Source organism: Lathyrus oleraceus, chromosome 7 (genome assembly GCF_024323335.1).
Source record: "Lathyrus oleraceus cultivar Zhongwan6 chromosome 7, CAAS_Psat_ZW6_1.0, whole genome shotgun sequence".
Lineage (NCBI taxonomy): Eukaryota > Viridiplantae > Streptophyta > Magnoliopsida > Fabales > Fabaceae > Lathyrus > Lathyrus oleraceus.
This window is the reverse complement of record NC_066585.1, coordinates 444,445,711-444,460,923: the sequence shown is the minus strand read 5'-3', so window position 1 is coordinate 444,460,923 and position 15,213 is coordinate 444,445,711. Positions and strand designations below refer to the sequence as shown.

The following is a 15,213-nucleotide window of genomic DNA, read 5'->3' as shown; positions in this document are numbered from 1 at the left end:
ATGACTTGAAGCAAAACTTTGGACAACCAAATTAGTCACAGGTTTCTGATGAGAATCAATGCAAGGCCTTAATTAACAACAACGACGTGACTCGTGACTATTGCAAGGAACTTAACTGATAAATATAGTTATAAGTTGTTACGTTGCAAAACAGTTAAATGTCCCAATAGATGTTTAAGTTATTGAACCAAATTCATAATAATAAAAAATACCTATCAAGTTATATATGAGAAGCAGTGGTAACTCACATCTTTCACAGCTGCAAAATTGGATGATACTTTTTCAGCAGAAGCTTTTTATGACAACATGACACAATCAATTATTTGACAGAATGCTAACTTTGTTTTGGCTTTGTCATGAGTTGAATATTTTAACTTACAAAACAATAAGCAATGGAAAGAATAATCTTAGCACAAAGATGGAATATAATATCAAACTGAAACTTCCAAACAAAACTAGTTATTATAAGATCAAATCATCTACATTCACTCAATAACATAAAAATAATACAATCAACAGGTGAAAATTTATAATCATATTAAATCTAAAACTTATATATAACTTCTCAGACATCAAATTACATGACAGTAGAATATAATTCATTCTCTTTCAACATAAACATCAAAAAGTGACAAGCAGTGGCACAATTACACTCATTCTTTTTCAATATCATTAGTCGGGAGCTCGTTCAAATCAAAGTCTCAAACAACTCTTGACACGCCTGTTTCAACATCATGCAGCTGGAGCTCGTTCAAATCAAAGTTTCCAACAACTCTTGACTCCGCTGTTCCACCTTCGCTCAGGTTCTTCTCCTCCTTCCCCACTGTTTCATCAATACCATCACTTGTTAGCGGCACAAATGATTTCTGCATCATCTCAGCTTCATTCCCATTGCTTGAAATTTTCATCCTCTTATACTCAGAACGATTCAAATCAAGATTCGCAACTGATTCGCGAGACATATCCAACGACGGTATTGGAGCAATATTATTAGAAACTCCATGATGAATAAGATATCTCCTGCTCCTTTTCTTTGTAGTATACGATCTTGGTGGCAGCAAACTTACCAAGTCAACAGCTGGTAACTCTTCTTGTTGACAAGGTTCCAATGCAGCAGGTGGATCATGAACGGTACCTTTGAAAACCCTAGTCCAGGAATGTCTTTTCAGTTTGGGATCATGATTATTAGGATAACTTGGAGAACAAGATAAAGAGAAAGTGATCTTGATAGTTTTGTGAGCCTTATCATCATGTATCTGTTGCTTGTTGGAGCGATGACAAGTCTTGTGACCTCCGAGTGCTTGGCCTTTGCTGAATACTTTGGGACAGAACTCGCATTTGTAGACATGCCGTCGTTTCTCATCATATTCAGAAGACCGTTGTTGTTTATCCTTGTTGCTGTTTCTGAATTTATGAAATGAAGGAGGTGAAGAAGATTTCACCATGATGACGATGCAATAGCAGGGTTTCGGAGTTTGGAGAAACAAGAAGGTGCTTTTGTGCGTAAGCGATGGAGAGTGAGAGTTAGTGAAGACTGAGATAGAATCCTAAAAAGGAAACACAAAGCGTCGGTTAAGTATAGGGTTTGCTACTTTCTAGTTTAAAAGACTTACCAAAATCACTTTGCAATAAATCTTTAGGTTTAAAGAAAGATCTAATTAAGTCTCTTCATTAAACCATTTTGAATATCACATTAAATTATATTTAAAATATTGATTACATATCGCAAACTAAGATTTATGGAAACATAAGCTTTTTATTTTATTTCTAGGCTTTAATTATAGGGTTTTCTACTTTCTAAAATCACTTTAAAATAAATCTGAGGAAAGATCTAATTAAACATCTTTAATAAACCATTTTGAATATCACATTAAAATATTTAAAATATTGATTATATATCAAACTAAGATTTGATGGCGTTACAAGTAGGCTAAATTTACAAGTTAAGTATATTACTATATTTATTATAAGAATATGTTTTAAAGACTCACCTCAAATACTTCTTTTTTTCTAATTTTCTAATTTTTATTTTATTTTTAATATTCTTTAGAAAAATATGTTATAAATTTGTGAAGCAAATGAGTTGAATCTAATAAAATGAGCATAATGAGATGAATCGAGTTGTTCGTGAAATTAAAATGAGTTGAATTTGAGTTTTAAAAAAATCCATGTCGAATTCGAAAAGGTATTCGTGTGGTTGTACCTTTAAGTTTTCAAAATTGGACATGTTTACAAATGAGTTATATTTACAAATAAGTACCGTGAGTTCTAAATTGGATATCTAGAACTTTTCTGGAGACAACAGTTTGGACTATGGAAGTTAAAGATGAAAACAATCTTAGCTTTCAAAAAGTGTACGTTGGCTCATTTTTGTAAATGCAAGTATATATGGTCAAATTAGTAGTAAGTGATAAGAAAAAATATCGATCCCGCAAAAATTGTATTGAGCATAATGGTTTTCATACAAGAAGTTGTAAAGTAAACATGAGCAAAGGTAATAAAATAATGGTGTGTGTCACGTGGTTAAGAAAGTGGAAAAATTAGAGAAGATAATTAAGGTTTAACATAGAGAGAACGAATATGTTGGACAATGTTCCATTTAATGAATTCATCTAATGTATGATTCTGATATGCGTTGTCATGACAAATGAAGTCAGAACATCATCTTATGGTGTATCTTTATAACATTTGTAACATATACACTAAAGTTAGGGGACAAATCTCTAAGTCCCACTTATAACTTTAATGTATGTCTGGTTTCATTCCAAATATCATCTATGATTGTAGCCCTTTATGTCTAAAGTAGTTAATCTAGTGAATATATCTATCCTTCTCTTTTCAACCATATTTACTTATGTGTTCCACTTCTCAAAGGATCTATCAATGTTAACAAACCGTTATCGACTCCCAAGGTGGCCAGACAAGTGTCATCAGAATCTAACTCTTAATCAAAGACTAATCATTTCAGGAGGAGGATGACTTCCAACGATGTTCTTCAGAAGAGATCTTTCCTAAGCACACCTCCACCATTTAATGGTGATAGATTTACACTATGCAAAGCTATATTTAAAACCTTCATTCAAAGTTTTAAGTTTGAATTATGGGAAACTATAACTAACGGTCCATTTATCCCTACTTATCACATTAATGGAGAAGTAGTAGATAAACCAGATTTCCTTTGGACTCTTAGCGATTAGCTAAAGCCATGCATTTGTAACAAAGTGCAATCTAAACTGAATAAATTGAACATGTATAAGTATAGCTTTATCATATGTAGATAACTTGTTTGATATAATGCATCAAAACTTTACTGTTCAAAATAAAGATCCAACCTAAAATCTATCGAATTTCTGCATTTTTGATTCAGAAACACAGCTGCATAATGAAGTGAGCATGGTAGAAAAGAAGAGTTGCAGGGTTTTGAGAAAGACAAGCTTTATTGTTGTTGGAATCTGATTATTTCAGAATGTTTTTAAATAAATCTCACATTATTTTTTGATATAATGTGACAAATCTTTATATAGTTATCTTATGCCTAACTCATTGCCATGTACTTGGGCAATCTTAAAGTTTAATTGACTATGGCTCTAGAATTTCATTTTAAAGAAATTTAATTAGTTAATTCTAATTATAAAAAACTTAATAATTTATTCAATAAAAAAATTAATAAATAAGTCTAGTCATTAATGTTATGTCATTAAAAATAATTTTTTTATTTCAATCATCACTGTTACATCTACAAGACTAATGATGTAAAATTTATTTTTAAAATGTGGGGATTAAAAGTTAAAAAACATCAAATTAGAAGGACCAAAATTGCATTTAAGTTATTTTAATATATGCTAGTTTAATAACATCAGTCAAATGAATCCAACGTTTCGTAATTTGCATTCATTTAGTTAAATTAGTTTTCTATTTATGAAAAGTACTATCATTCCTATTATAAATATGAACAAAATTATGTTTATTAAGACTAATTTGACAATTTAGTCATGTTGACTGGTCTAATTATAGAAACTTTCTAAATGACACTTATACTCTGGATTCTAGATGCTTGTTGCAATTGCTCATCACTTGATTTTAATTCAATTAAGAAATACTCTGTCATGCTCTGAATTATTGTTTCTTGATGTCTTAGGATTCTAGTTTCCCCTGCTTCAAAGGTGATATACTATTAAAGTCTGTTATATCTTCGACGTCTTATGGCGTCTCTTTTCTCAAAGTTGATTCTTCCATACTTACAATGCAAAGTTACCAACATCCTTTAACGATATTTGATTTATAATGTGTAATTGATCATTCATACTTGTCATTTGGTCAAACAAGTTTTTGATTAGTCGATTGTGGAGTTGTATAATATAAAATGAAATATATATAATGTTTGAAATTAATAAAAATTTATATAAATGTTTAATTTTAATTATTTAGTTTTGTCATTGTAAATTATTTTTAATGAATAATTTTATTTTAATATTATTAATATTAAAAAATTAAAATTAAAATTTATTGTATTTTTAAAATAAAATAAAATTTATAAAATTATATTAAATTATATTTATATAAGTTTTAGTGACACCTACATAATCGTAAATATAATTTTTACAACTTATAAAGTTATGATAGCATATAATGACACTGTGACTAAAATTTTCTCTCTAATTAGAAGATATAGAAGATATAGTCACATTCAATCTAGTGTCACACCATGTCACTAAAATATTTGCAGACTTTTATTTGACTTTTAATTATAAACAATGATTATCACAAAAAAAATAATCAATTTTCTTGTATTGGAGGCCTTAATTAACTACAACATGTGACTGATAAATATAGTTATAAACAGTTAAATATCCCAATATATGTTTAAGTTACTAAACCAAATTCATAATAATAAAAAATACCTATCAAATTATGGAATGTAATTATAAATGAAAAGCAGTGCTAACTCACATCTTTCACAGCTGCAAATTTTGATGGTACTTTTTCAGCAGAAGCTTTATATGACAACATGACACAACCAATTATTTGACAGATGCTAACTTTGTTTTGGCTTTGTCACGAGTTGAATATTTAAACTTACAAAACAATAAGCAATGGAAAGAATAATCTTAGCACAAATGGAATAAAAATGAAAACACAAGTAGCAACAGGAGCATATTTTAAACTGAAACTTCCAAAGAAAACTAATTATTATAACATCAAGTCATCTACATTCATTCAATAACATAAAAACAACACAATCAACAGGTGAAAATCAATAATCATATTAAATCTAAAACTTACATATATCTTGTCATGTATCTAATTACATGACAATGGAATATAATTCATTCTCTTTCAACATAAACATCAAAAAGTAACAAGCATAATATACCACTCATTCTCTTTCCACATAAAGAGAAGCATATCATTCATGATCCATGATTTCATCAGGGAGCTCATTCAAATCAAAGTCTCGAACGACTCTTGACACGCCTGTTTCAACATCATGCGTCTGGAGCTCGTTCAAATCAAAGTTTCCAACAACTCTTGACTCCGCTGTTTCACCTTCGCTCAAGTTCTTCTCCTCCTTCCCCACTGTTTCATCAATACCATCACTTGTTAGCGGCACAAATGGTTTCTGCGTCATCTCAGTTTCATTCCCATTGCTTGAAATTTTCATCCTCTTATACTCAGAACGATTCAAATCAAGATTCGCGACTGATTCGCGAGACATATCCAACGACGGTATTGGAGCAGTATTATTAGAAACCTCATGATGAATAAGATATCTCCTGCTCCTTTTCTTGGTATTATACAATCTTGGAGGCAAATAACTCAACAGCACGGCGGCGATTGACTCTTAAACTCTTTTCTCGCCGCCGTGCGATTGACTCTTAAACCTTTTCTCGCCGCCGTGCGATTGACTCTTAAACTCTTTTCTCGCCGCCGTGCGACTCTTAAACTCTTTTCTCCCTGCCGTGCGACTCTTAAACTCTTTTCTCACCGCCGTGCGATTGACTCTTAAACTCTTTTCTCGCCGCCGTGCGACTCTTAAACTCTTTTCTCACTGCCGTGCGATTGACTCTTAAACTCTTTTCTCGCCACCGTGCGATTGACTATTAAACCTTTTCTCGCCGCCATGCGATTGACTCTTAAACCTTTTCTCAAACGAAAGGTACTTTGTTTCAAAACGATGCAAGGCAATGTTTTTCCACCTGTTTTAGGTAGTCCAACAATGTTTTCGTCGATTTAACACAAAGTAGCTTTCGCTAAAATCGACCAACAAACAAACATTTTCCTACCCAGAACTACGTAAGCCTTGATTTCTCTATTAAGATACGTAGGAGCAGGATTTGTAAATCTTGTCAGGCCCATTAATAAAAAACTTAGGTTTAGTCCTTCGTCAAAAAAATCCAAAAACATTTCTTCTCTTTTCTATTCTATTCTCTCCCTCATTATAACTTGAGAAGACTAACATAAGCTAATATTCAAAACGAAACTAACTAAACGGTTCCCGTTGAATACAACGGACGTGAGGGGTGCTAATACATTCCCCTTGCATAACCGACTCCCGAACCCTGATATTGGTTGCGAAGACCATAATCATTGTCGTTCTTTCTTGGGTTTTATCGATATTTCCCCTTTTCTTTTTAGGAAAAAATAAAGTTCGGTGGCGACTCTGTTCAGTCCATCATTGCGAGCGTGCGATTGCGCTTCCCTTTATGTGTGGGTGTTGGGATTTTGATATCATGAATAAAGCTCTACACCCGAGCTTTGGAAAAAGAAGAGAGAACACATCAGTTTAGAATTGGAAGTTGTGTAGTGTTAGTCCCCAAGGGCCACTCCTTGCGTGTCTAGCATGAAGACTCCCCTAGAGTAGACCTGTTTGTAGGTCTCGTTATAAGACAGCTAGCCTGTTGCATAACGTTGATTCATGAAGGGTCCATGACTCTAGGAGCCCCTCTTAGAACCAGTTCCTGCTTTGGTGGTTGCGTAATATTGGACTCCAAGGGCCTCTCCTTGTTGCACCCAACATGAAAACCCCGCTCAGAAGAGACCTTTTGTCACTCTTGTCATAAAGCGGCTAGCCTGTTGCATGATGTTGATACGATTATGGTCCATGACTCTGGGAACCTTATCAAAAATGTAGAAACTATCCCGTGAGTGGGTTTATGGATAGAAATCCTAGAACTATCTGTTAAGGAGCCTACCTAGTAAGATGTTCCGAGTTACTCACGTTATCCCAGACCCTAACTATCTGCATTGCATTTTATTTGCATACCAAAACACAAAAAACAATGCATTGCATCCATTCATATACCATTGCATATGCATTCGTCATCATGCATTTCATATCATTTTTCGAAAATACCAAAAAAAAACTCACCCATCCTTTGTCCATGTTGAAGCAAAGTGATTCCCAACACGCGTTTAGAACAAAGAACCATGTCTCAGGAGATGATGGAGGAGCTAAGGAAAAGCCAAGAAGCACTGAAGGAGAAACTTAATTTTTTGAAGAGCCAAATGAGATGGGTCTTGGAAACCCTGCAAGTCTTGTTGAGAAAAGAGGGTCACCCAATATACATTGTTACAATGAAGGGAGCTACCTCTCCACATCCATCTAGTGTTACCCCAAGTTATACATTTTAATCTGATTAACTTGTTTCTTATCCCAATTAAAACGCTTCACTATTTAAGCTAAAATATTAAAACCTTTTTTGAATAACTCAAAAGAAGTGGACTATTGGAATCTAGCATTCCGGTAGGAACCCTTGAATGATCGGTCTTGAACCACGCGTTTTGGATTAACTGTTCATTCTTTTTAAAATACATTAATTAACTTGGACAAATAAGGGCCGTTGGGATCTCGCATTCTGATGTAACCCTTTGAGCAATTGATTCTTATCAAGCGTTCATTGTCCATCAAACAAATTTCTCAACTAATTCGAAAGAAAAGGACCTTGGAATCTAGCGTTCCAGTGGAACCCTGAATTTTTTATCATAGGGCTCGTATCTCGTTCTCATCAAATATTCGTCTTCCAAACTCCAAAATACTTAATTCCTATCTTAACCTCTTTCAATAAAGATGGAAATGAAACATGGTGTATACCGTGCACTCCTGAGATTAAGATTCGAGATGGATGTCTCGCCTATCTTAACTCTCGCCGTCATTGTCAATGTGGTTTCTTCAAACCTCTTTCTCAATCAAACCTTAAAATACTTAATTTTTATTAAACGCTTTCGCCAATAAAGATGGAAATGCAACATGGTGTATACCTTGCATTCCTGAGACTAGGATTCGAGATGGATATCTCACTTATCCAAGTTCTCGCCATCACTCAAAATACATCCAACCACTTAAACCTTTTCTCGCCGCCGTGCGATTGACTCTTAAACTCTTTTCTCGCCGTCGTGCGACTCTTAAACTCTTTTCTCGCCGCCGTGCGATTGACTCTTAAACTCTTTTCTCGCCGCCGTGCGACTCTTAAACCCTTTTCTCGCTGCCGTGCGACTCTTAAACTCTTTTCTCGCCGTCGTACGATTGGCTATTAAACTTTTTTCTCGCCGCCGTGCGATTGACTCTTAAACTCTTTTCTCTCCGCCGTGCGACTCCTTTTCTCGCCTCCGTGCGACTCTTAAACTCTTTTCTCTCCGTCGTGCGATTGACTCTTAAACTCTTTTCTCGCCGCTGTGCGATTGACTCTTAATCTCTTTTCTCGCCGTCGTGTGACTCTTAAACCCTTTTCTCGCCGCCGTGCGACTCTTATACTCTTTTCTCGCCGCCGTGCGATTGACCCTTAAACCTTTTCTCGCCGCCGTACGATTGACTCTTAAACTCTTTTCTCACCGCCGTGCGATTGACTCTTAAACTTTTTTCTCGCCGCCGTGCGATTGACTCTTAAAACTTTTCTCGCCGCCATGCGATTGACTCTTAAACCTTTTCTCAAACGAAAGGTACTTTGTTTCAAAATGATGCAAGGCAATGTTTTTCCACCTGTTTTGGGTAGTCAAACAATGTTTTCGTCGATTTGACACAAAGTAACTTTCGCTAAAATCGACCAACAAACAAACATTTTCCTACCCAGAACTACGTAAGCCTTGATTTCTCTATTAAGATACGTAGGAGCAGGATTTGTAAATCTTGTCAGGCCCATTAATAAAAAACTTAGGTTTAGTCCTTCGTCAAAAAAATCCAAAAACATTTCTTCTCTTTTCTATTCTATTCTCTCCCTCATTATAACTTGAGAAGACTAACATAAGCTAACATTCAAAACGAAACTAACTAAACGGTTCCTGTTGAATACAACGGACGTGAGGGGTGCTAATACCTTCCCCTTGCGTAACCGACTCCCGAACCCTGATATTGGTTGCGAAGACCATAATCATTGTCGTTCTTTCTTGGGTTTTATCGATATTTCCCCTTTTCTTTTTAGGAAAACATAAAGTTCGGTGGCGACTCTGTTCAGTCCATCATTGCAAGCGTGCGATTGTGCTTCGCTTTAAAGTCGTATCCCTATTTTTCGAGGTGTGACAGATGGCGACTCTGCTGGGGACCGAACCCAGAATCTCTCGCACCTCGAAAAATGGGGATACGACTTTAAACCGAAGCGCAATCGCACGCTCGCAATGATGGACTGAACAGAGTCGCCACCGAACTTTATTTTTTCCTAAAAAGAAAAGGGGAAATATCGATAAAACCCAAGAAAGAACGACAATGATTATGGTCTTCGCAACCAATATTAGGGTTCGGGAGTCGGTTACGCAAGGGGAAGGTATTAGCACCCCTCATGTCCGCTATATTCAACGGAAACCGTTTAGTTAGTTTCGTTTTGAATGTTAGCTTATGTTAGTCTTGTCAAGTTATAATGAGGGAGAGACTAGAATAGAAAAGAGAAGAAATGTTTTTGGATTTTTTTGACGAAGGACTAAACCTAAGTATTTTATTAATGAGCCTGACAAGATTTACAAATCCTGCTCCTACGTATCTTAATAGAGAAATCAAGGCTTACGTAGTTCTGGGTAGGAAAATGTTTGTTTGTTGGTCGATTTTAGCGAAAGCTCATTTGTGTCAAATCGACGAAAACATTTGATCGCTCGACTGTGTGAGTCGAGAATGGGGTACAAACTGCAAGTGCACAGTTCTATCGCGTAGTTTTAAAAGATATCGATCCCACAGGGACTTATGAATCGATATACCGTTATCTAAGGTTACTTCGTAAAGCTAAGGTGAATAATGGTTGATTGTTTGGGGGCAAAGCTAAAAACTAAACTAAGATCTAGATTAAATATTAATAAAGCGAATATCGGTATGTAGTTCGTCGTAATTAGGGAATCAATTCTTTGTCGGTTTCTCGGTTTTAAAATAAATCGTTTCAGTTAACTTTATTGATTAAAGGTTTTATCTCAAACTCTCGCTCTGTTGAATAAACTATGATTTTATGTTAATGTAGCTGTCACTTATAATTAAGTCAAAAACCATTTTTTGAAAGCAATAAAGTTGCAGAAACTCTTTTTAAGAAAACACTGACCGTTTTAAACACCCTTATCTCAAACTCTCGCTCTGTTGACTTAGGTTATACAATTAAATCCGAATGCTTAACTCTCGTCCTCACATTCAATCTTTAAAAATACTTTTTGGAAAAGGTCAAAATTTAATTAACTCTAAAACTTGCTCTCGCCCTGATCTAGAATTAATGCCTAATTTACACTGTCCAGTTAAAACCTCAAACTCTCGCTCTATTGATTTTAACTTCTTTATGTCTTTTACTTTTGTAAAAAATCTTGTTATTAAACCTGTAAATTGAGACCGTAAAAAGATTGATTTTAATTCTAAATTTAATTAGACCGACTTAGTCTTGATCCCTTATTCCGCTTACTTTACATACCGATATCTAGGCGAATTAGCCAGACATGCTAAACAAACAAAAATACATATCATGCATAAACAGACTCATCCCAGGCAGATAATATAAATAAATAATAAAACAAAGCATTAAATAATAATTAAAGAACCTGAATGCGTTAAACAATAGTCTTGAACACTCCACCACAAGCCGGTAGGATTTGTTCTTGGATTCTTCAATTAAACAACAAATTAAAACGAAGGAAATAAAAACTAGATTCTAACGTAAGGTTAGATCCGGTAAAAGTTGCACAATAGTTTCCGGTGTAGAAACTATTGTGCGAAAAGAATTAATTAAATGCTAAAAAGGAAAGTATAAATTGCAAAGGCAATAGTGTAGAACTTGTAAAGAAATAAATAAAGAAACAATACTGAAATTGCTGGAAAAGAAAATAAGCAAAAGCGAAAAGCGGCAAGGAAAAAAATTGGAAAAGCTTCGGAACCACTTTAGGTTTTAAAAGTGGCTATTTATATTAGTGTCATTAAGTAACTGCCTGCTGCCAAAAGGTCTTCAACGTGGCTAATTGCATGGCGTGGATATAGGGCCCAACACTCCTCAACGTCTCTTCAAGTCTCTGAGGCGTTATTTACGCCCAAAAAGTAGGGGAATGGTGTGACGTTCGTCACACCATGTGTGACGTTCGTCACAAGGCTGTTTTGCGTGACGCTCGTCACGCCCTCTGTGACGTCCGTCACAGGCACAACATTTGTGTCTTGCGCTTTGGGCTGGGCTTTGGCATTTGGTTCTTTTTCTCTCCTTTTTGCACCTCCTTTTCTTCCATTTTTACTTGTGCTTCAAAATAAACCACCTGAGACAAATAGGAAGAAAATACCACGTAATATCTTATAAAATGAAGTGAACTGAAATAAATAATAATAAAATTTAATTGAATTAAGTCCAAAAATATGATATAATTTCGTGTTATCAAACTCCCCCATACTTAGATCTTTGCTTGTCCTCAAGCAAAATTCAGTATAGAACTCGTTTTAAAAATTTAGCCAGATGAAATTTCAAAACACACATCAATTCGTAATAGGTTGCGAGTGGATTTTGTTTAGAAGCAACATGAGTTAAATCTTGATATCAACAACCACCGTCACAGCCTAGACAACCCCACCTTATGCAGATCAGTTCAAGTACACTATGATAGCTATCCTAGTTCCTTTACTCTTATTTCACCCGTTTTCATTCTAGCGAAATCACATTAAGCCCTTTATCTTTTCGCGCACATAGTGGAGTAACCGGTTAGTGATTCTGATTCCCTTTTAGCTGGAAGTTCTGGTACATAAGTCGGATAACTTCGTTATTCAGTCCATTGCAAATTGCGGGGGATCGAACCGTAGTCCGCCCTACCAAGTTCAGTACCAGATACCTACTGAACCAACTCATAATGGATCTTTCATATTGTGTTTTTATATGATCTGCAACCTTTAGATTAAATGATCTGGTAAGGATCACCTAATTTAATTAGTGCATTTCCTGATATATTTATATATATATATATATATATATATATATATTTTTCGTTACTTTGGGAATCATCCACTTATATTCATCGGCTCTCCACGTAGTTTGCTATTAAGATGGTGCTGACTTCTCGTATAAACTACTTGGGGTTACTATAAAACTAAAAGTTCAAGGAATTTGTATAATAGGTACTTATCCTGATCTAACGTGTTTGGTTCGTTTAGAGTGTTTGGCGGTAGTAGTCTTTGTCTTGATTCGACTCAAGATCGATAAGATGAGCAACCTTTATACTTACTGGGTGTTGAGTTTTTGTTGTGTGGCTCATGAAAGTTTGAGGGAATAGATAATAGAAATTTATTCACACTCGGGACTTAACTTAAAATAATAGATTTTTTTTTTATTATTTTTTTAAATAATAAAACAATGGAGGGAAAGGTACATACTTGAAAAATGAAAATAGAAAGAACATGGTTTCCCCCCATACTTAAACTAAACATTGTCCCCAATGTTTTAAGGGAATGAAATACAATATGGAAAGGAAAAAGAAACTACAACTAAGGTTGTCTTCCGCCTCTGGTTCTTGGACCTAGTGATCTCTGACGTAAGTCTAAGTTGTCGAACCTGCTGAACAACTCAGTAAACCGCTGGTCGGTTATGGCATTCCTAGCATCCTGTTGTTGTTGCATTTGATGCATTATCTGCATCATCTCGACATTCTGTTTTCCCGCCATCGTGATGAATGAATTTTGAAGGGGTGATTTGGAAAGAAAAGAAATGTATTTGGTAGGAGAGAATGGTTTGTGGTGAATGAAGGAAGGTTTTGAGGGGTATTTATAGGAGAAGAATTTGGAAGTCGGAAAGAAAAAGTGGTTGAAAAGTAATTAAGTGTGGTTGAATGGAAATTAATGGGGAAGGTAGAAAGTAAAAAAGGTGTAACATTCGTCTCCAACGGCTCCTTAACGTTCACTAGTCTGAAGGGTGTTACGCCCGTCACAGGTGTGTGACGTTCGTAACAGGCACTAGGCGTGCCGTTCGTTATGGATTGTGTGACGCTCGTCACACATTCCTTTTTTTTGCAAGGCTTCAGTAGCGTTTCACAGAATCACTTTGGTAATGGATTTATAAATTTTTTTTTTTTTTGTTTTTGTTTTGTTTTGCTTATGATTGATTTATTCTGCAATTTAATTTATCGTGCACGCTTATTCTACTTTGTATAATAATAAGTCATAGGTAGCAACAGTAGAGCATAATAGCTATTGCATAATAAAATTAAATAAACAGCTTCAATAAAATGATCATAATGTAATACAGGAAAGGAAAACAATGAAATGAAAGAGAAATAAATGTGAACATGAATTCAAATAACATTAATGAATAATCTAACTTAAAACTAAATAACTTAGAAAAATAACTAAATTCTATCCATCTGCACGATCTCTGGCCGGAGGAGCAAAAGAGTTAACACGATGTAGCAACTCGTGAAACTGATCTGTCATACTGCTCATGTATCCTAGAACTTCGTGTCTCATGTCAGTAAATTCTCCTCTGAGGGCGTCTTGTTCTGACATCAAAGCTTCAATGGCGGTGTTATAATCAGTTCCGGGCATATGATGCCGGAGGTCGGATATGGCTGATTCTTCGGTCTGAACAGGCTGAGGAGGAGGGTCAATATCATAATAGCCGGATGGTGTCTGAGGGTCAGATTCAGCATGAGAGATCTGGTCATCATTAGTCTCATAGTCATCACAAATCTCATAGTCCTGGATGGATTCAGTGGATATAGCAGGAGTAGGGGTTTCGTTCAGGTTGTAGAGCCAGTTACTGCGGTTATGAATGCTAGTCCTAGGATCGGGCATGGTGAATAGGCAAAGAACCTGGTTATCAATAATAAGCTCAAACTCGTCAGACCCTAGGTTTGCTATAAACATAGTGTTGAAGAGGAAGGGTATACTCATAGTAGTAATGCCACAAAAAGGGCTTAGGTCAAGCATAGGCTGACGTAATCCAATAGCATTACCTATCATAGTTATCAAACCGCCTATTCGGATTGGTGCTCGCTCATCCTGGATAAGGTGGTCCAAATTAGCTAACATAAAAGTAGCACCGTTTACTGGACGGTTCTGGGAAGCACAAAAAATGATGAAGAGTTCATCACGTGAAACTGAAGTACTGTTTGGCTTCTTCCCAAATAAAGTGTGGGTCAGGATCTTATGGAAATAGCGAAAGGCCGGGTTGTGTATGTTTCCAGAGAGAAACTCATGTTCTTCGGGCTCATCATTTCCAGTCAGCTTACCCCAAAAGTGTTCAAGTTCTCTATGTTCAAAAAGTTCTTCCTGGCTTACTGTGAATGTGTCAAAGGAGGTAGGAAAACCCAAAAGGTTGGTAAAGTCTCTAATATTAAATTGGTACTCCATGTTGAACATTCTGAACTGGATAAAACCTCTGCTAATTCCTTTTCCATGGCTGGGTAGATAGATTAATGAGCTAAGGAATTCTAGTGTGAGTCTCCGGTAGGTGGTGAAATGTCTCAGGATAGGGGATGTCTCCCATCCTATCTGGTTCAGCAAATACAAGACACTTTGTCTCAGTCCAAGGGCAGTCATAGCCCAATCATCAGCATATAAACTAGGTAGCATCTCTCTAGTGGCTAGTTCTTCAAACTTTTGTTTCTGAGCCATTCCTCTGAATTTGATACCCATACGATCAAAATGTCCCATCTGGTTAGTGTTAGCTAGAGAAAAGAAAACATGAGTTTTAGTCAGGATTTGGCCAAATGCCGAAAGAAGAAAAAATTATTATTATATTTTTTTTCTTTTGAATTAAAAAAAATCAGGAATGAATGCTAAACAGAAATTAAAAG

At 35.5% G+C, this 15,213-nt stretch overlaps 1 protein-coding gene across 1 annotated transcript; it reads right to left on the bottom strand.

Annotated features, from left to right (window-relative positions):
- Nucleotides 1-701: 701 nt before the first annotated feature.
- On the bottom strand, nt 702-1,445 carry LOC127104266 (uncharacterized). The gene has a single exon (XM_051041456.1). It carries the CDS (start codon nt 1,443-1,445, stop codon nt 702-704), a length of 744 nt encoding a protein of 247 aa, XP_050897413.1.
- Nucleotides 1,446-15,213: the final 13,768 nt, after the last annotated feature.

What these genes read in the sequence shown, in the direction of transcription:
- LOC127104266 (XM_051041456.1), bottom strand. Translation starts at nt 1,445, where the DNA reads ATGGTGAAATCTTCTTCACCTCCTTCATTTCATAAATTCAGAAACAGC.